At 38.0% G+C, this 21,813-nt stretch overlaps 1 protein-coding gene across 2 annotated transcripts in view; it reads right to left on the bottom strand.

The window, feature by feature from the left end:
• trabd2b (TraB domain containing 2B) overlaps positions 1–21,496 on the bottom strand; it is a 68,308-nt gene extending 46,812 nt beyond the window's left edge. The window contains exons 1-2 of one of the 2 annotated variants that reach the window (XM_058784464.1): positions 20,977–21,496; positions 17,600–18,166 (exon numbers count right to left, since the gene is read on the bottom strand). In XM_058784464.1, coding sequence (XP_058640447.1) covers positions 17,600–18,166; positions 20,977–21,087 — 678 coding nt within the window. In that variant the 5' untranslated portion in view covers positions 21,088–21,496. Of the gene's footprint in view, positions 1–17,599; positions 18,170–20,976 lie in introns of both variants that reach the window. The other variant, XM_058784463.1, reaches the window with a different exon arrangement.
• Positions 21,497–21,813: the final 317 nt, after the last annotated feature.

The raw sequence follows: 21,813 nt of genomic DNA, 5'->3' as shown, positions 1-21,813 counted from the left end.
ATTTGTTAAATGAAAGATCAAAAGGATTAACAATGTAGATTAATTTTCCAGGGTGACCTTTGATCATATTTACCAAGGTGCCGATATTTTTGGCCATGACTGTAATTTGTAATAAGTGGATACTATAGCAGAAAGTAACGCGCTTGCAGAGCAACAATTGCCTATGATGTCTGGAAATGCTGTCTAGTTAGGCAGCTTACTTGGTTTTGGTTTAGGTCAGGACTGATGTTTCTTTCTCCGACTAGAGCAGGGACTGGGACACATGGTTATCATTGAAGGGGATTGTGGAGTCCTTTCATCTGGGGGTGACTGTCTGTTTCCTAAACCTTGCTCTGACCTCCCTACCTTTATCTCTCTCTGTCTCTCTCTCTTCCTTTCTCTCTCCATTTTCACCCGCTCTCATCTGCTTCTCATCCGTGAGTGAAAGTGAATCGGGGGGTTTGGAATCAGAGCATGTGTAATGTATGTCAGTGCTGGACTCAAAACCGTTTTCCCATGTAGAAGTGGAGGTTATCTATTCCCACAATACGATACAGCTCGAAGTATCTACTGTGGATAATGAGCCAATAGATACACGCGGATCACCAGTCCAAACAGTGGTTTGTCAGTGTAAATGTGTGGGCTGCTTGCCTTTGTGGAAAAAACATGGAGATTTGACGGGGCAGCCTGCCATTTCAAAACACACATATACAGACATTCTGTAAGGCTGTCAGTGCCTGTTAGGCTTGGCATCCTGATTAGCAGGCGGTTTGGATCCACTTTCAGAAGACCTTTTCCCCTCAACTCCTGTCCCATACACAGAGACTGAGAGAGGAGGACTATGGGAAAGTCTGAAAAGCTCAGTCATACTGAAAAGGAGAATATAATACAGTATAATCTTCTTTTCTCATACCCTTATTTCACAAAGCACCACTTTGTTGCATTTTATGTATATATATGTACCTGTATATACAGTCAAGGCCAAAAATATCGGCACCCTTGGTAAATATGATCAAAGAAGCCTGTGAAAATTAATCTGCATTGTTAATCCTTTTGATCTTTTATTTTAAAAACTCACAAAAATCTAACCTTTCATTGGATAATAATAATTTAAAATGGGGGGAAATATCATTATCAAATAAATGTTTTTGTCTAATACACATTGGCCACAATTAATGACACCCTTTTATTCAGTACTTTTTGAAACCTCCATTTGCCAGTTTAACAGCTCTAAATTTTCTCCTATAATATATATATATATATATATATATATATATACATAAATTGTATTTATAAACCTTTATTATAGGTTTAAATTTTTATGTATGTATTTAATTATTTACTTACTAACTTATTTGGTAACACTTTAGAATACTGTTCCATCATTAATGAATAACTGCACAAGAACACATGAGTAACACAATATAAGCCCTCTAGTAACTAACAAGCAACTCTGATTAATGAATTAGTAAGTAATAGTGCTTAATCGAATGTGGTAGTTCACTATTAGCTAATCAGTAACTATTTTTTTCATACCTCCCCAAGAACTACTGTATACAGGTTGATAATTAATATGAATAATACATAATGTATAATTCATTCTAAAGTAAAGGTCATGGTAACCCACTAGTAATGACTCAAGTATTACCAAATTCTTCAGAAGGAATTACTAATTATTTGGATCAGTATTCTAAAGTGAGGATCATGATAACTCCCTAGTAATGACTGAAATCATTGTAAGCTTTTGAGGTTTTTGTAAAGTATTGGATAGTAATTATTCAGGTGTTACTACATCCTTCTCAAGGAATTTGTCATTTTTTGGATCAGTATTCTAAAGTGAAGATCGTGATAACTCCCTAGTAACTACTGAAGTCATTGTAAACTTTTGAGGTTTTTGTAAGGTCCTGGTTAGTAATTCATTTTGCTAGATTTGGTAACACTTAAATCATTACTAGTGGGTTACCGTGATCTTCACTTTAGAATACTGATGCAAATAATTAGTAGTTTCTTCAGAAGGATGTAGTAACACATGAGTCATTACTATCCAAAACCTTACATATATATCAAAAGCTCACAATGACATCAGTCAATATTAGGAAGTTATGACGATTTTCACTTGATCCAAGTAATTATTAGTTCATTTAGAAGGATTTGGTAATGCTTGAGTCATTACTAGTGGGTTACCATGATCTTCATTTTAGAATGAATTATTCATTATGCATAATTCACATTAATTATGAACCTGTATAAAGTAGTTCTTAGGAGTTCTCAGGATATATGAAAAAAAAAATTGTAGTTATTGGTTAGCTAATAGTTAGTATTTCAGTTTCAACTTAGCGCTATTACTTAAATCGTTAATCAGAGTTTCTTGTTAGTTAATAGTAGTTACTACAATGTTAATAGTGCATTAGCCATTTGTGTGGCCATTCCTGTGTAGTTATTCATTAACGACGGAACAGTATTCTAAAGTGTTACCACTTAATTACATGTTCGATATAGGTTAATTGTGCATGCTCTTTTCCCCTATTTTTTTCTTTTTTAGAGTACCTTAACCATCATCTAACACTCACTTAATTTTTATATTTAAAACACTAATATTTAAATCTATTTTTTAATCTCATACAATTTATATTCTTAAATTTATTATGTAATCTCAAAATTAAAATGTTTATTTTTAATACTTTATAATGCAATGTTGTGATGCAAAAACTCACATGTAGCATGTAATATACAAATTACTATAGAATGTTAATATTGGGTATTCATCTGTTATCAGGAAATAATGGAAATAACTATTGGAAATAATTATTGACTTATTGTATCAGCAATACATTTAATATCAGGGCATCCCTGCTTTTACTTTCACTCTTTGAAACAAAATCCTAAGGGACTGGAGCTAATAATCAGTATTTATTTGTGTTTGAGTTCTGAGACTTAAAACTAAACCAAAAGATCCCTGTGAGTCATAGTAACATCAGCCTTAAAACCGACCCAGATCACACACATAGCCAATAATGACAGAGCCTCAATGCAGACAGAATCAAATGTACTGATGTTGTCTATCACCACATTAAATGTGTTATTACCACAATAAACAAAAAGGCAGGAGCGTTTTCTTTGGATGCAAAGTGTCCTACAGAGTCCACTAAAGGTGCTCTTTCTCTCTTGCTCTAACCATCTCTCTTTCCATTTCCCGCTCAGAGGAAAACCATTAGCTCCTACTTTTCCTCTATGGATAATGTGTTTCAAATGACTCCTTGCATCTCTTTCATGCCTCTTTGTCTCTCTCCTGAGGGGCAGGGTGCCTCTTGAAGGGCTTGTTTGGAGAGGGATGTTTCCTCCTGAGTTTGGCCTGGACCCGTGGCAGGTTCGAGAGGGGCCCCTGCAGGCCTGTATTCTACAGGTTGATGGATGGCTGTTTCACCGTGGACAGCTCTAAGGGTGGGGGAAAACGTCTCTGCTCTGTAACACCGTACTGGGGCTCGTTCACCCCCGAGACGGATGGCACTCCAAACAGAGTGAGCGGCAGGGGGCCATGTGGCTCAGTAAGTTAACAAGCTCCTGTGTGCTTTTCTCGCAATATACGGAGCGCTGTCACACTCGACCTCTACACAGCGGGGTCACGGCTCCCGAAGAACACAAGGTGGGAGGGGGTCCGCATTTGGCTGGTAAAGGCATTATGGAAGAGAATGCACACACATGCACAGAAGTCCCCTGGTAGATGGATTTCATTTTAAATCTTTCTTACATTTTAACCCCTTTCTTAGTTAGTTGTGCCTACTGAACAGAGAAATGCTGTGCCTTAACAGATCAAATTAAGCGACGCCATGGGTCATGGGTTTGATTCCCATGAATGCATGAATTGATAAAGTGTATATCTTGAAAATGCAATGCATAAATATAGATGTAAACTTGATTAGAAAAGAATACTTTGTAACCTTGTAAGAATAACTCATAAGATAGATCAATATAAATAGGCATGTATGGTTCAATACATTTTTTTAGTTCTTTGATTGTAGTAATTACAAGAATCAAGTTTTCCACCAAGTAATATCATTCATTAGCTTAACTACAGGCTGTTGACAAGATGGTGCACTGATATGGAATTCATCTGATGTGCGGTCACAAGTGTTCGTTTGGCTAATTTACATCTACGTGGCTCATCCAATGAGATTTTACAGCTGGAACCTATCCATTTTATAAGTGTCATTAAAGGAACATTTTGGGTTTAAAATACTCTAGCAATAGCACAAGCTATCATAGCTGTCGATTACTGCAGAAAAAAACAAAACATCTGAATACATCTCTCCTTGTTAACAGTAATATTTAATTTGTGCAAAGCTTTTAAACTTTAAGTGTACAACAGTTTGTCACTAGCTCAATTTGACTCTAAAAAGATACACCTTTACATTTTCTAACAGTGCATATTATTAATTAAAGGGGTAGTTCAACCAAAATTATGTCATCGTTTACTCATATACATGTCATTCCAAACCTGTATGGCGTTCCTACTTTTCAAAAATATTTTGAAGAATGTTGGTGACTAAACAGTTTTGATTCCCATTGATTTCCATTTTATAGACAAAAAATACACTGGAAGTCAATGGGAACTGAAACTGGTTATCAACATTCTTCAAAATATTTTTCTTTGTGTTCAGCAGAGGAAAGAAATGCATACAGGTTTGGAATGACATGAGAGCGAGTAAAGATGACAGAATTTTGGGTGAACTATCCCTTTAAGGTATTCATTTTACACATTGACACTCGTAATGTTTGTCTTGTGGCTATCCCTTTGAAATACTGCATTTTTATCATTTATCATGGCACAAAGCCGCGCACTTTCAATTTCCATTGTGAGTGCATTACTTAAAAGTGATGTTTAGAAACTAAGAGACGAGTCCAAATTATTTTCTGTGAAAGACAGATGCTGTTAATAGAGCTTTACTTATTTTGAACTTAGAACATTCCTTTAACTTCTCTCCAAAGTGTATTCAGTCTTATACTGTATGTAGTGATCTGTTTCACCCTCTTTTGACCTGTTTTTAGGAATTTGTTGGGGAATTTACAACTGAAGCTACAGGTTGTGGCTGTACACATACCAGCTGACACCGAAAGTGTCTTAAGCACACATATATACAAACACAGTAAACATTTGTGTGTGCCGAGCGGTATAACTGCCTTTCAAAGTTATAGAGACACTGAGGTCATCTCAGGGCTGGAGTCAAAGGTGTTGAAATATGTAAATCTTGGACTGAAAAGCCATAAAATCCGTAATTGCTTCAGCTGGTGGGCCAAACGTGGCGCTATAATAACACACTCCCTGGAATCACAACAATGTCCTAATACATCTCCCCACCCGTGTTTTAAACTCTCAGCTAATTCCTCTCTGCATTATTCCAGCAAAAACACATTATACCATTAATTGAACCACTCCAAGATGTTTTTTGAGCCTTTCAAGTCATTTTTGGCCTCCTTTACATGTAGTTCTAACCGAATCCAGCAAGCATAGATGGTGGTAATATTCAGGATTAGTGGACACCGAGGAAAGCTGACGTGTTCGGCTCGGTCAGGGATGGCTGGAAAGACCCGTCCCCGCTCTGTCGACACCCTCTCCCCATCTCCAGTTCGCCACTGTGCTAAATACCACTGCTGTTAGCAGGCATTAAAAAGCCATTCACACCACAGCCATGTGCTTGAGTTGGCCGCCATAATAGCTGAGCTACGTCTGGAAGGTGTCCGTTATACACACAATCTTTCTCTCGCACATCTATTTTCTCCATCTCCCTGCTTTTGGCACGCTGACAGCGATCTGTCTCTCTGGAACGGTGCTTTGAGCGCTGTTGCCGCTCAGACATGGCAGATAAAGTCCCTCATACGTCTTTTTTTTTTTGCTTAAAACATTGAGAAATAGCTGTTATGGCTGTTACCTGTGAGAGCCGGAACAGAGAAGCATGATTTATGCACTTGAAAACGAAAGGATTTGCTAATGCATGTCGATCGAATATCATGGCTAGCCACGGAAAAGCGCTCTCTGGCACGGATGAGTGCCTGAAGCCATATTTTTCACATTAGAGGTTCTGTAAAGTTGCCTTGTGGTGCACATATCCGCTGGCACCCTGCTCGAGGGACGACCGAGCCTCGCCAGAGCTGTTCTCGTACTGTGATGCCCATCTGACCATCATCACAATCAAATACACTGTACATGGGTCCCGTGAATGAACCAGTGTTGCAGTGGGGGCTACGGCGTTTTGGAAAGTCAGGGAGGGTTAAGAGCTTGATGGGTGGGATAGAGATGCTGTAGTGCAAGTCTCTTTTTGCTCTCTCTCTACCTCCTCCCTTGGGCAGGTGGTCTGGCCGAAAACTGACAGGGGCATCAGAAACCAATTACCCAGACTGCTTACACACAGGCTTTTCGCTGCCAAGCCAAACTATGCTATCTGAATAGGCCTGCGTGTTCACTCCCACCCGAACCCCCGCCTCTCTCTCTCTCTTTCTCGGTGTCCAGCTCGCAGCAGAAAGAATGTGAGATGGTACCATAGTATATCCCTGTTCCCAATCTTTGCTTTTCCTCATTTTCATTCATTGTTGATGTTGCCCTTTTACAAGTTATAAACACAATTAAACTGTATTTATAAAATAATGGTGTATCAAGGAGCTTTTCCTCTGAGGTGCTTACTGGGTTTTATTGTTCTTTCTTTCTTTTTTCCTTCTTTAGCATTTTTATGTACTGTATGTTTTTATTTGTTAAATAGAGTTTGCTTTTAATTTTCAAAAATTTTAGTTTTTTGATTGTTCATTATTTTTTTCTATTTTTTCTATTTATATTTAGCTTTCATTTTTATTTCAGTTAGTTTTAATGCATTAATTTTAGTAATTAATTACAAAATTAATTAATCAGGCCCCAAAAAAAAAAAAAAAAAAAAATCAGACATGTGCCCTCTTTGCCCTACTTTGAACCTGAAAACCTGAGATTTCTCTCACTTTTTCTCTCTCTCTTCCTGTCTTTCTGTCTGGAGGGTGTAATTTCAGATGCCCATCATCATTTCCCATGGTAACAGTTTCCTGAAGAACCAGAGCTGGAATCGTTAAGCAAATTTGATTTCTCAACTCATTTGCCTTCTATAAACGTTGCCATGTGTTTGATATTACATATGAGCTGTTCCAGTGGGAGTGCAGAGGGAAAGCTGAGAAAGAAGAGAGGTGGAGAACAGGAATCGGAACATTAAATGGCAGGTGAAATTGAGCGAGATCTGAGGCGGAGGAAAAACAGGGAAGATGAGAGGAACGATACGCCAAAACATCTCTTTTCTTGGCCACAAATAGGGAAAAGGCAAAAGATCTCTTCTTTCAATCAGTCTGTTTTTACATACGTAAAACAAGAACATCCGAATGTTGAAAGTTCAACCAGCAGACAACCGGGGTAGCAGACAAACACCATGTGTCAACTCCACAAATGACTTAAACAATGGAACACTGAGTGGCTAACCAGAATCTCTCTGTAGGGTGAATCAACAGTATATGGTTTCTGGAAAGAAAAAAAAAAAGATTATAAAAACACGGGGGTAGAAGTATTTAACTCAAGGACAGCCTGAAGGTTGGACAGTTTTGTGCACTGTAAGGAATGTAAGCAAAGGAAATTTATCAACCAAAGACAGACCTAAAAACTTTTAGCAATGACATTAATGGATAGTTCACCCAAAAATGAAAATTCTAGTACCATTTATTTACCCCCATTCTAAATCCATATCACTTTCATATGAAATTTTTAGCAGTATGTCAAAACTACCTTTTGTCCACAAAGTGAAATTGAAAAGGGATCAGTGCCAAACTAATAAAAAGAAATCCTTCATTAAAAGCAACTAATACATATATAAATAATTTTTTTTAACTTTTAAATGTGAATCAATGTCCAAAAATGAAATTTTAATCTTATTTGTTTCTTTTTTTAATTGTTCATTATGTATTTCGGTGCCAGCATTTATTGACACTTTTAATAAAATACAGTATTTATTATGCTCACTGTCAGTGTAGGGAAAAGAGACACTTGATAACCACTTCTATGTTTGCGTGGAATTATAAATTATAAACTATAATTTTTATGCTTTGTAAAGAGCATTAGGAGCCCTGAATGAAGGCTGTGAACAGTTGAGAGTAAGAGCAGAGATGGGTTAAGAATATTTAAGAATAAAGGAGTGGGGATAAAACAAGACTGGGTGATGAACCGTTAGTAATGGATACATGTCAGCGTCCCCCCGTGATGTCACTGGCACTAAACCAGTATTAGCGCAGTGCAGAAACCTAATCGTGTGCTAAACTGGACCTATCTGCTGTCGTCTTAGACGGACTGGGAAAAAAAGCCCTCCAAATGCCATAAACAAGTGCTGTGGATGTACTTGGTTCCACATGTAGCTATATAATCCACTCTCTAACAGCCATGAACAGTGAGCACTATTTTACATCCCTCATTTATTGATGAAGTGGGACTGAATTTGTCTGATCTCATTCTGATCTCATTAAAAAAAATGGATGGAGGGATGTACAATCATTCCCATGATGCCTTTCTCAAGACCAGAATGGCGATAACTGTGTAACTGAGTATGAGACCTTGTTAATGTCACTGAAGCCTGTCTTTATGCCCCAGGCGCTGATGATCAGGGGTTGTTCAGACTCCGAGACCACAGAGGTTACGGTGACAAAGTGACGGGAAACCGGTTTTGAAGGGAAGAGGTTGACAGGGAATCAGAGGATTTATGTGCACGCCTGTAAAACTTTATGAGAAGAGCCGCATTTCTAGCGATCCAGCGGGCGTTTTTCACATCAGTCCTAGCCCGGCGGGGGCGAGCTATGAAAACTTTGTCTGAGGCGGAGGTAGAAATGATAAAAGAAGAGAGCTGTGTTTTATACCAGTGGATAGCAGCATCTGTTCAAACAATAGTAGTCTGGCTAAAGCTTTATAGTGCAAAACCCTCTATTAGGATCGTGAAAGTTGTGATTACTGCAATGATTCTTCCTCTGCATGCACGTGCCTGCTTGTTCAGGGGTCACAAAAGTAGCCATATTCCCATCTTTATTCGACTCATGGGCTTTGTGCACACATGTGCGGGCAGGACCCAGAGGTGTGTTTAGGGAGAGTATGGATCGTATTAGAGCAGAGGTCACCGAGAGGCTGTCCATGTGTGCTATGGACCTGATAAGATGCAGAAAAAGACCCCTGGATCCACTGTAACCTAGCATGGAAGGTTTCTGGATTATGATTATGAAACAGTGTTCGCAATACATTTAACTGAAATGTTACAGATTATTCAATGAGACAGAGTAGTCAGTGTTGAATAATGTAAAGCGAGACTTGATTTTATCCATTAAGATTTGATTGAAAGAGGTTGAAATGTGTTAAAAGGATAGTTCACCCAAAAATGAAAATTCTGTTATTAATTACTTACGTTCATCTTCGGAACACAAATTAAGATATTTTTGATGAAATCTGAGAGCTTTCTGACCCTGTATAGACAGCAACACAACTGAACAATGTCCTTATACCTTTCCGGGCCTTGAACGTGGTACTTGTCTTGCTGTCTATTCAGGGTAAGAAAGCTCTCAGATTTAATCAAAAATATCTTAATTTGTGTTCTGAAGATGAACAAAGGTCTTAAGGTGAACAACATGAGGGCGAGTAATTAATGACAGAATTTTCATTTTTGGGTGAACTATCCCTTTAAGACAAAATATTATTGGCACATTGCTTCCCCTGCCCATGTAGCATTAGTTAAATTAGTAAGATAAATATAGACATACAGTATACTGTATAGACTTACATGCACTTACGTGCACACACACTATCATTTAAAAGTTTGGGGAAGGGTAGGTAAGATGTTTTTTTCTTCTTATGCCAATCAGCAAGGTTTATTAAAAAATACAGTAAAAAGAGTTATATTGTGAAATATTATAACTAGTTAATACAATTCTGTTTTAATATATTTTAAAATTTGATTTATTTCTGTGTTGGCAATGCTGAATTTTCAGCAGCCATTGCTCCAGTTTTCAGTGTCATCTCAGAGCTCTTTTCTTAATATGTGATCATTTCTTATCACATTAATCACAATTTTCCTTTCTAAATACAAATATTAATTTCTTCCTGAAAAAAAACAACAAACGTACTAGCCCCAAACAATATATAATATTCACTTTCTTATTTTAAAGGCAGTGTCTTACAATTATGCACTTTTAAAGGTGATGACGTTGACCACACAAGTAGTTAGAGTGTGCACATGACAAATATATTTCAGTCTCATTTCAATCTCTGTTCTTTGTTCCATTAACAAAAGCGATGCTGGAAAGTCTCCTCCATATTTCTGAAAGGGTGCCATGTTTGTGGTCAGTCGCCGCAGAATCTTTCCTATGAAGAGGGAACACTCTGAAAACCTCTTTATCTGTTGACTGTCTGAAGAGTGTTTGTAGTGTGTTATCCGATGTAACACCCATCGCTTGTATCTGTGTGTATGTGTGTTTTTTACTGTATTTAGGCCTTGTTCTCGCTGATAGGTAAGACAGCCGGTGGGCGACCTCTCGCGTGACGTGAGGCCATTAAAGCAAAGATGAAATGACTGTTCCATTCTCAAAGAAGGAATGCAGTGAAGAAGATGAAGAGAAAGGAAAAGAAAGCTGGATCTTGGCGCTGGGATCACAGCTGTGTGGAATAGCACTCTGTCTTGTGCATTCCCAGCTGCTGGGAGCTCATAGCTCTGCTGCTTGAGCACGATCTATCCCCAATGTGCAGAATTCATTAGGGTTGGAATACTGTAGCACAACAGACTTAACGAGACAGACCATTCATTCAGTCATTGAGATGTTTCATGAATCACTAACAATAAGAAGCACCAGGGACCATTCACTGTTAACAACAACTTGCATGCACAAAATCAGCCTCAATTTCTGTATGTTAAGACATTTATATGGAGCTTTAAATGAAAGTTTGGGAGGAGCATGTTCATCTAACCCTGTCAAGCACACCCTAAGTGTATATAAATTAGGATTGGGTTAGTTGAGTAATGAGATTTAGATTAACTCACTATTTGACTTTTTTTCTTAAATATTTCAGAGACAATTCTTTAAAGGAGAAGGTTTTTAGCACTCAGACAGTAAGCTATATTTTAGCGAGCTAAAGGTCTAATACCAACTCTCAGCAAGGCGCTAAAGCTCTACATTCATTCCTGTTAAAGCACTGCCACTACAGCTCAAAACACCTCCTTTGTTAATATATATATTATGAGAATTATGTACAGTACTATTAAAAAGTTTGAGTCAGTCAGATTTTTTCTTAATACTTTTAATCAGCAACAATGTATTATATTGATGAAAATAGACAGTAAAAAGATTTATAATGTTTCAAAAGATTTATATTTCAAATAAATGCTTTTCTTTTTAACTTTCTATTGATCAAAGGATCCTACAAAATGTATCATGTTTCTACAGAAATATTAAGCAGCACAACTGTTTTCAACATTAATAATAAATTTTTCTTAAGCACCAAATCTGCATATTAGAATGATTTCTGAAGCATCACGTGACTAAAGACATAAGTACTGGCTACTGAAAATTCAGATTTGCCATCGCAGGAATAAATTACATTTAAAAATATATTAAAATAGAAAGTAGTTATTTTAAATGGCAATAATATTTCATAATATGTGACCCTGGACGACAAAACCAATCTTAAGTGTCAATTTTTCGAAATTGAGATGTATACATCCTCTGAAAGCTGAATAAATAAGCTTTCCATTGATGTATGGTTTGCTAGAATAGGACAATATTTGGTACAACTATTTGAAAATCTGGAATCTGAGGGTGCAAAAAAAATCAAAATATTGAGAAAATCGCCTGTAAAGTTGTCCAAATGAAGTTCTTAGCAATGTATATTACTAATCAAAAATTAAGTTTTGGTACATTTACGGTAAGAAATTTACAAAATTTCTTCACGGAACATGATCTTTACTTAATATCCTAATGATTTTTGGCATAAAAGAAAAATCGATAATTTTGACCCATACAATGTATTTTTGACTATTGCTACAAATATACCCCAGCGACTTAAGACTGGTTTTGTGGTCCAGGGTCACATATTACTGTTTTTACTGTGATTTTAATCAAATAAATGCACCCTTGGTGAACATTTTTTTAAATCTTACCGACTTAACTTTTGAATGGTAGTGTTACACCCCCAGACACATCTTTTGCTGTTGAGTCAAATTTCATTACACTTATTAACTGTCTCTACTTCTATTTTAAACTTGACAGAAAGCCGCAAACAGGATGTTTGTGGGGCACAAACCTGTGTACTGCATGGATAATTTCCTCTGCGAGGAAGGCCGCACCCTCAGCACAGACAGAGCACTGCTTCCTCGCTGTGTGTGTGCCACGCTCTGGGTAAGATGGCACTTTGATGTAGGTAAATACCTCCCATTTGATGAAAGTAAACATTCATGGTATCCATGGCTTGGCTTTTCCACTTCAGTGAATTCCAGAGCAAGCCTCCTTTTCAGGCCAATACATAATTGTCTAAGTGGTTCTGGACAGCAGGGGGCAATTTAGTCATTAGAAAGGCCAATTAAGTAATTAGGCCAGCGGTTTGACTGCCGCGTGTATGCTCACGGACCCCGCAGATCGCCTGATTTGGCTCCGGTGTCACTTTTAAGCACATTTGCTCTTGATATCATTGAAGTCCCCTAGTGGACATCCTCCAAATGAAAACTGCATTTCTTTAACAGCACGATGGGTAATTAAGAAAATGAATTTGTGGATATACAAACCGAGGTCATTCCTGAGTCAGAAGCATTTATGAAATAGAGAGTGCCAGAATCTTGGGTAATATTTAAAGACATGCTTAAAACATCATCCAATCAGCCACGTGCAATCACCAAGCTCCAATACCATCTTGAAACAATGAAGAAAGAATTTGATGATAACATCTTTGCTTCCACCAGACTGAAGCTCATGTGTTCTCATTCCCATATTATTCTAACTCTCCAGTCATTCTAATTCCATTGCATGCTGACACTCATATTCCATTCTTCAGGTAGAGTGTCACAGAGGTGTGCAAAAAGGCTCCACAAAGAGGACGAGGGAGAAAAAAACTGGAGACAGAGAGAGGTATAGAGAATATTTTGGGCTAGGAGGTTATCCAGCAGGAGCACAGAGGTGGCTGCTTTTTCCATCACGCTTTTGCTCATGCCAGCAGATCATAGCGCCCAGTTCTTACACATGAGACCTGGAATGTAAATATTTAAATGCGGCAAAAGTCCGATTCTCCTTAATTCTATCATTTAAATATGCATTATTTATCTGAGGTCCATTAGATGGAGTGCTGAGTAAATATTTGTAGCTGAATACTGATGATGAACTGTTTTGAACTCAAGCCAGCTGAGACATTTGCCAAATGTATGATGGAAATTTTCCACACTTTTTCCATCATGGTATCATTCCTAATAACATTTCTAATTAAACAATAAGCATACAAGCAAAAGTAAATGTCTGCGATTCAGTCGTTTGCTTGTGATGTTCTGTAAGTTGCTACAGTAGTTTGAAAGAAGTCTTTTATGATAAGCAAGGCTGTGGTTATGTTTAAAAATGCAGAAATATTAGTACAACTTATAAGAACTATTCTATTTTAATATATATATTCAGCATCATTACTCCAGTTTTCAGTGCCACATGATTCTTCAGAAATCATTGTTATATTCTGATTTGGTTCTCAATAAATATTTCATATTATTTAAAAAACAAAATGTTGAAAATGTGCTGCTTTTATATTTTAATATATTTTGGTTGAAACCGTGATAGATTTTTTTTTTCTTTCAGGTTTTTCTGAATGGACAGTTCAAAAGAATTCATTTATTTGAAATAAAAATCTTTTATAACATTGTAAATGTCTTCACTGTCACTTTTGATACATTTAATATGTCCTTGCTCAGTAAGTATTATAAAAAATTTACTGACCTCAAACTTATAAGTTGTTAACAAATAATATAAAGTAACTGACATTTCATTCACAATATGGCTGGATATACAGTATGGTTTATTTTCTCTCTGCCAACAAAAAGACTGTAGTTAATACAGTTTGAATTCTCTGTAGCAAACACAGAGAAACAGAGTGATACAAACAAATTAGTGGACTGGAACTAATTGCTGTATAACAATATGACGAAGAGCTCATGACAACTACACAGTGAGTGTACAAATATTTCTGCTGTATTTGACCTATATATTTCTGTTAATCCCATTTTAACAGACTCTATCCCTCTAAGGTCCATCAACACTTCAGCACTTCTTCACAGCTGAAAACAGATGTGGCTTCTGCAAAAGTGTGAGTTCCAGCAACTTTATTCTGCTAGTCTGAGTTCGAATTTGCAGTGGGGTTTTCACTCTTTACACAGAGCCTAAAATAGCATTGTGACTTTCCTGCTTTGCTAGCCAGTATCACACAGAGACTCTAGTATCCATGAGGTTGTCTACATCGTCAGCAAGGCTGCGACCTTTGACCTCAGCCCAGAGGAGGGTGGCGTATATATGGTGCTCTTGTACATTTTTCATCTCCTCCCCCAATGTTCAAATGCTTGCTACAGTGGGACCCCAAGATGAATGCTTGCGTACCCTGCTTACATAGGCATGAGGCATGAGGTCCACTAATGCATCATGGGAGCTTTTCTCACAAAACCAGAGATAAACAACTTGCCCTTCATCCCTAGACACCTGGTACTGCTATCACTTGGTGCATTCTGCATGCTTTTAGCAAGCGTGTGTTGCTTCCTATCATACCCAGCTGTCCATGTTCATCCAGGTTTGCAGAGCTGGAGATGAACCATGCGCTCCATGTGGCCTTTGAAACTCACCACTCACTTCAAGGAGAACTTCAAACCCTCCCTAATGCTCCTCAACTTCTCCCTGCACTCCATCCGAGAGCCAGACGTGGATCTGTGCCAGGCCAGGCAAACCGCTCTATCCTCCAGGCATCGCACCCCATTATCCTCCGAGGAACCACATCAGCACTGAGATGGGGACCTGTTTTTCTGTAGCACCTTTTGAGCTCAAAGCACTTCCTGAGCTCTTGGCGAACAGAGAGGAAAAGGTCAGGCTAACTGCTTTAACCCAAGGTGAAGGCCAGGGCGGCTGACACAAATCCTGTGTCTGTGCTGAGGAGATGCCAGTGACAACTGATGACTCACGCCACGAAAGCCAGAGAAAGGGAGCGCTGCAAGTTTGAGGATATCGTAGGCAGTTACTTTTATTGGGAACGATTAATACGCCGGCTAGCGGCATTTGGAAGCATTCCCAACTCTGATCTCCCACAATCCCGCGGCTCATGTTTCAGATTAAGCCTCACAGCGACACCACAGCCTACACATCATCCAACCCCTTCCTTCTTGCCTCCACGCATGATCTTGCCGTCTGACCTCACTCCTGCTTGAGCGTTCCAGGCGAACACAGCGCTTAAATTATCCCTCGGATTCTAATACAGCATAATCATTTGCCTGTCATTTTCATTTCATGCTCTTTACTTCTTCTGGGACTATTTTTGGGCGGAAAGCTGTAGGAAATTCAGATGTTCAAAAGCTTGCTGATTAGCCCTGTGATTAAAATGGATCGCTGGGTGAGCCTTCGCCAGAATCTAAAGCAGAGACTTCTAGAATCATTAAGAGTACTTTGTAACAGTTCATATTGCAGTGCCTAACTCCATCTGTTCAGCCCATTCTGGTGACATTTAGCATATGAACGCAATGCAGTGAAAAATAAACTCATACTCAAAGAAATATTTGATGCAATAAATATCCCGAACTGTAATTCTATCTAAAACCCATTCTGTCTGAAAGTATTATTTTGCTGCTACATTAAAAAAGAGATATTTTGACTTTGTCAGCCTGGGAATGAGAGTGGTATTTTGACCTCTCCCAGATTAAAGATGAGAGAGCTGTCACCCTGCGCTGGGTCCACATTTCCCACGATTCCTTACAGGGGTGGCTGGCAGGCCCTGCAGGCATGTTCTTTTTTGACAGCATAGTTAGGAGGTGCTGATGAAAGTGGAGAGGCTATGTTGCCCCTGTACCCTCTCAAATTAGCACAGGAGCCCTGTTGCCTGTCACACAGGGGCCCCGGCTCACAGATTCAGTTGCAGTGTGAGCATTCATGTCTGTGTTGCTGCCACCGATGCAAGTTTTGTGGTGGTAAGCAGTGTATTGAGGTTGTGTTGAGGTCTTATGAGACTGCAAAACCTGAGAGCGCAAAACAATATTTTGGAATTTTTTAACAAAATGCTTTTTTTACTATATTTTTTAAATTTGTATTTTATATATACATATATATATATATATATATATATATATAGATAGATAGATAGATAGATAGATAGATATATTGAGTGTGTGAATGTGTGTGTGTGTGTGTGTGTGTGTGTGTGTGTGTGTGTGTGTGTATACGGTATATATATTTTGTGTGTAATGTATATATGTTTTTATAGTTTAGACATTTAAAAACTGATATATATTTTAAAATTACCTTTGTATTTATAATATAATTCTGATATTTATATCTATGTAATTCATTTAATAGTGTGTGTGTGTGTGTGATTAAAATGTAATAGAATTTAATCATTTAACCTTATATTAAATAATTGATATATTATATAATTTAACATTTTAAAAATCATATAAAATAAGAAGTTAGGTTTACATATTTTTTTAAATCACACACACACATTTGTGGTTTACAGGGACTCTCCATAGGCGTAATGGTTTTCATACTGTACAAACTGTACACCAACCCTACACCTAAACCTACCGCTTACAGGAAACTACTGGCAATTTTTGAATTTCATAAAACACCGTTTTGTATGTTTTTTAAGCCTTTTGTTTTGCGGGTACACAGGAAGTGTCCTCATAAACCATGTTTAAGTTGTAGTACCCATGTCATTATACACATTCATGTCCTCATAAACCATATATACCAGTACACACACACATACACACACACAATATAAATTTCATATATAGTTTTTGAAATGTATTACTATATATATATATATATATATATATATATATATATAAGTTATTCAAATGTAATATATAAATTCTATGTAAAATAGTGTAGTGTCTGTGTGTGTGTGCGTGGAACAAAACACTCTACATATCTTTAACCCACTCCTTTTTCAGTGCAGAAATAAAAGCTGGATACCCTCCACCTGCATATCATCAAGCAATTAGGTTAGTTTGTCCATCTTTCACTCTAATGTTACATTCGACAGGCAGCAATAGGATAATCAAGACGTGTCAGATGACAGTGCGACCCCACAGGCAGACAGTCATCCTCTTTTCTCCCTCTATACCTCATAAATTTTATTCAGCATTGATTTCCACACCAATCTATCAGCCTGACAGCTGCTCTCCCTCCCCCTCTGATTTAACTCCAGACTTTGTGTCAGACTTTTATCTCATTTCCTCCCTGCTCTGTTTGTCTGTGAATATTCATAATCACTTAATCCATAACAACACCTTTTTTTTAACCCCAAAAAAATCTCCCATGCACCCTTGCCAAAGCACACACACAGGACTCTCTGTCTGGTTGCCTGCTCACTGACCTGTGAGAAGTTCAGTCCATTCAGGGGATGGCACTGTTCCTCCACCCTCTCCACAGCACCTGTCTGCTTTCCGAGACGATCGGCTTCCTGCGCCAAGAACAGGTCGAGCACCGGAGTTCCCCGCGACCGCACATCTGCTTCCGTCAGCGAGTTCACCATCAGCATCACCCATACGGGCCTCTTGCGTTCCCAGTTCCCTGCGATGGCGTTGAAAAGGTAGTCGGCATAAAGTCCCCGGCCACGCTGGTCTGCCGTCATCCAGAGGGGCATCATGTGTTTGACGTAGTCCAGGTGGCGCTTGAGTCGGCGGTAGAGATCACGCGGCAGTAACGTCTGGAGGTTTTCTCCATTGGGCAGAAGCTGGCAGCTAGTGAGTTTTGAGATGGTTAGGGGATCTGTGAGATCCAGTTCAAAGAACACATTGGTGCTGCTCTGGAAGGCCCGTTTCGAGTTCTCGGGGATGTAGTCCCAGACCCGAGTGTACGGGACGTGGATTGTCCCAAACAGATAGGACGGAGCGTAAGGAGGAGGCCGTTTCACGGTCCACAGGAAGGAGTTCATGTCTTTCTGCTTGATAAGGAAAAACGAAGAGGAGATTTTAGGGTCAAAGGGTCAAACATCAAACTGAAAGAAATACATCAGTGTTACAACTCAAACAACTTCATATTGAGAAGATTAGCTTATATATTTGGTAAATATCAATTTTATTATCATAAGAAATCATAATCTATGTTTTCAACTGCGTAACGCAGCCTGATGAAGTGTTAGACACTGATATAATAATCTCAAACTGAATTCCACAAGTCACAGGCATTCATATGCATTAACTTTTTCCCTATTCAAAGTCAAACCGAGGGAAAAAAGCACCGTATAGTAGCTGTGTCACAGAGGACTCGGTTCATGCCAGTGCACTGATAGAGCTGGCGTATTAAATCTGTGGTGGAAATGTTTAACTGGGGTTCTTAGTTTACAGTGTGCCTCTCCTCGTAAAAAGGGCCTTTACACTCTGCAGCGCTGCAAACCTCTGCTGTTCTGCACCCTCTGAAACTTTAAAGTATTTACTAGTTGCTGAGGCTGTCAATAGCTGTGCCCTTGTAAAATATAACCTTCAATGAACAACTCACTCTTAAACAGTCAACCTTTAAATTTAATGAATTGTTCAACCACCTCAGATCAGGAAAGAGCAGCTGAGAGTTTATTAACCACGAGTCAGAGCTGATGTTAATGAGAGCAGAAAGAATTGCAAGTGATGTTTGGCTATTCCCCAGATATCTTATGCTTGCTTACATTAAGAAATTCTGTTCATACAGAAATTATTCAAATACAACTCCTCTATGATTACTTTTGAATTAATGTCATTTTAAGATTTTTGTCAGGGTGTAACATGCAGAATATCATTTTGCTGTCATGTGAATAAGAGAGAGGGTACCTTTATTTCATGATGTGTGTGTATGTATATATACACATACAGTATGTATATACTTGTGTATATAATTACCTTAAAATACATTTGAACACTTTTTGAAAATAACGATTTTGAAAATAAGGACTTCACAAAGTGTTTTAGTACTTTTTCCTTGATGGTCACATCACGTGACATTTCAGGCTCATAAAATCAAAATATATATATTTTTTTCTAAAAATTTTATTATGTGTTTCAAGAAAAAGATTAGATTGCATTTTTAAGAACTAGCTTTTAAATATTTGTGTTTGTTTGTTCAACATCCTTATTTCTCATTGATTTTAATGTGCATCGACAAACTGCAGTTATTTATTCCTTTATATATATATATATATATATATTAGCTCTTAATGTCTGAAATGGCCACGTGTTCGCGACTGCTCATGTCTTCATATTGTATTTGGACACCTGTGGAAATGGTTCGAACACTGACCAGCTTTACTGGAGAGAAGCTTATACACTAAAGTAATATATTCTGTATGAGCAGGTCACATTCACAGACCCTCTGCTCTGTTTTATGGAGTAATTTCTTAACCTAAAACAGGCCTCGCAGTACTCGCGCATTATGAATTACATTAAGAATGCACAGGTCATGTCCTGGACAATGAGACCATTAATGATATAAATCTCCAGGAAAAGATAAACATTAATTGTCAAAACCAGTAGAACGTTTGCGTGCATAATGCATTAAATTTCGTCTTATGTTTAACAAAGACTTTGTATTTCTGCCTAAAAAATACACAAACGCTGTGTTGAATGGGTGAAGAACCAATCGCTTTTAAAACTTGGGATAGTCGATATTGCATATGATTGATAGAATACAATGTATCTCTCCTCATCTACCGATGAATCCTCTCCTCCACACACTGTATGGCTCAGATGAATGCGAGACATTAATTGCGTTAAACAGCCTCGCGCATTGCCAAATCATAATGAAGTAAATATGCTCGATAACTACTTTAACAGTTCTCGTCTCAATGAAACTTGATCAGTTTATGGGGGTCAGCGAATTTTTTCCATATAAATGCATTTGAAGTCTATTCACTCGTGGGGCATCCCCCTTTTTCCTTTGACACAAACTGGCACTGCACTGGCAAGACTTTAGTAGTATTTCACTTGGCACAAAAAGGCATTTTTCTGGCCCAGATTTCTATGATTACATGACAAGAAGTGACACGCGGCTGGCTGGACGCCACTAAATAACTGTTGTTTTAAAATAAATATTCCATTATGACTCAATTGATTACTGAAATGCAACAAATATATTAATTATATTAAATATTTGTTTTTGCAGCAAATAATGTCACTATAAAATGTCTAATGTCTATTAAGATTTACATTATAACTAGGCTATTTTATGTATACTTGTATTGTTAATGATATGAAGAACAAGATCAAGCAGAATAATTAAATAAGAAACGAAAACGCCACTGAACCTCACACCAAAAGTAGTTAATGTTGTGTTTTAAAATAGCAATTTTTATTTTTTATTTTTTATTTTTTTAATTAAGTTTGAATTTGTTGCAAAATGGATACGTATTTTAGTGGCCAGATACAGTTATGTTTAGAATAAATTGTAGTCTGAGGAAAAATAATTTGCTGCGTGCAGATAATTTTTTTTAACCTTTTTTCATTTTAACCTTTTTTCCTTTAATTTTATCCAACTAAAAAAAATTGAACTTAGTTAAGTTAAACTGAACTTTTATCAAACGTTACAACCATTTTATTGATTTCGACTCAGTTTTTGAATTTCAATTATTTCAAATTGCCCGTATCAGCAGCGGAAAAGATCAAACAGCGATCTCTAATATATCATGCACGATAGATGTTGATGACATGCCATTTACGAGCTTCTGCAAAGGTGCGTGCAGTGCGCGCGAAGCAACTTCTCAAAGTGCGCACCAGACAGACTCACCGAGACGGGCTTGTCACATTTCCGCGTGCTCTGGTGCGTGTCCCGGGGTGAGCCCACTTGAAAGAAAGCGCATAAAGTTACCAACCATCGTAGTCCCGAGTGACAGTTCATTTCGAGATGAGAGGGCACAGGACACCTCGAGCTTCCCTCAGGTCCGTTACCTCTGTTGTTTAAAAGTTGTTCCTGGTTTCACAGCACAAATAAAATGTTTTCCGCCGGTGATGATTGTGGGCTCACATTTGCCGTCTCGAAAGGAAAGCATTCTGCCCCTCCGCCATTCTCCTGCCCCAGACTTTCAAAGGGATTCGCGTTGTCTCCTGTCTCTCTCTCTCTCTTTCTTTCTCTCTTTCGCTCCAGCTGCCCAGCTGTGGAGAGCACAAACTCTACGCTGCGCCCCTCAAGTTTCCAGTTTGACTGCGCAGAGAACGTGAACGCCTTGTATGTTTCCCCCTCTGCTTGTTAAGAGGAGGGGAGAACAGGTTCTTTCGGGGGACGAGAGTTTAACATTTCGACGGTCATGGAACAGAGCACTGGTCTACACTGATCACTGAAAAAACACACTGGCTATTAGATGGATGATGACTTTTAATTAGATGTATTAAGACTTTGTAAAAAAAAATAATAAAAAAAAACGGTTACATTTACTGTAAAATTGAGATCTGTAGTGCTATAATGTTTAGTAGATCTGCATAATGTTTAGTAGGCTGCTATAATGTTACTGCATATACTTTGTCCCGAAAAATATAACTATATATAAAAATATAACTACTAATAACCACTGTAATATTACAAGTGGTACCGTAAATGATCATACCACATGATGAACAACTAAAAAAT

This window comes from Onychostoma macrolepis, chromosome 08, assembly GCF_012432095.1.
Source record: "Onychostoma macrolepis isolate SWU-2019 chromosome 08, ASM1243209v1, whole genome shotgun sequence".
Taxonomy (NCBI): domain Eukaryota; kingdom Metazoa; phylum Chordata; class Actinopteri; order Cypriniformes; family Cyprinidae; genus Onychostoma; species Onychostoma macrolepis.
The sequence above is the reverse complement of the archived record's forward strand: the minus strand, read 5'-3'. Positions and strand labels throughout refer to the sequence as shown.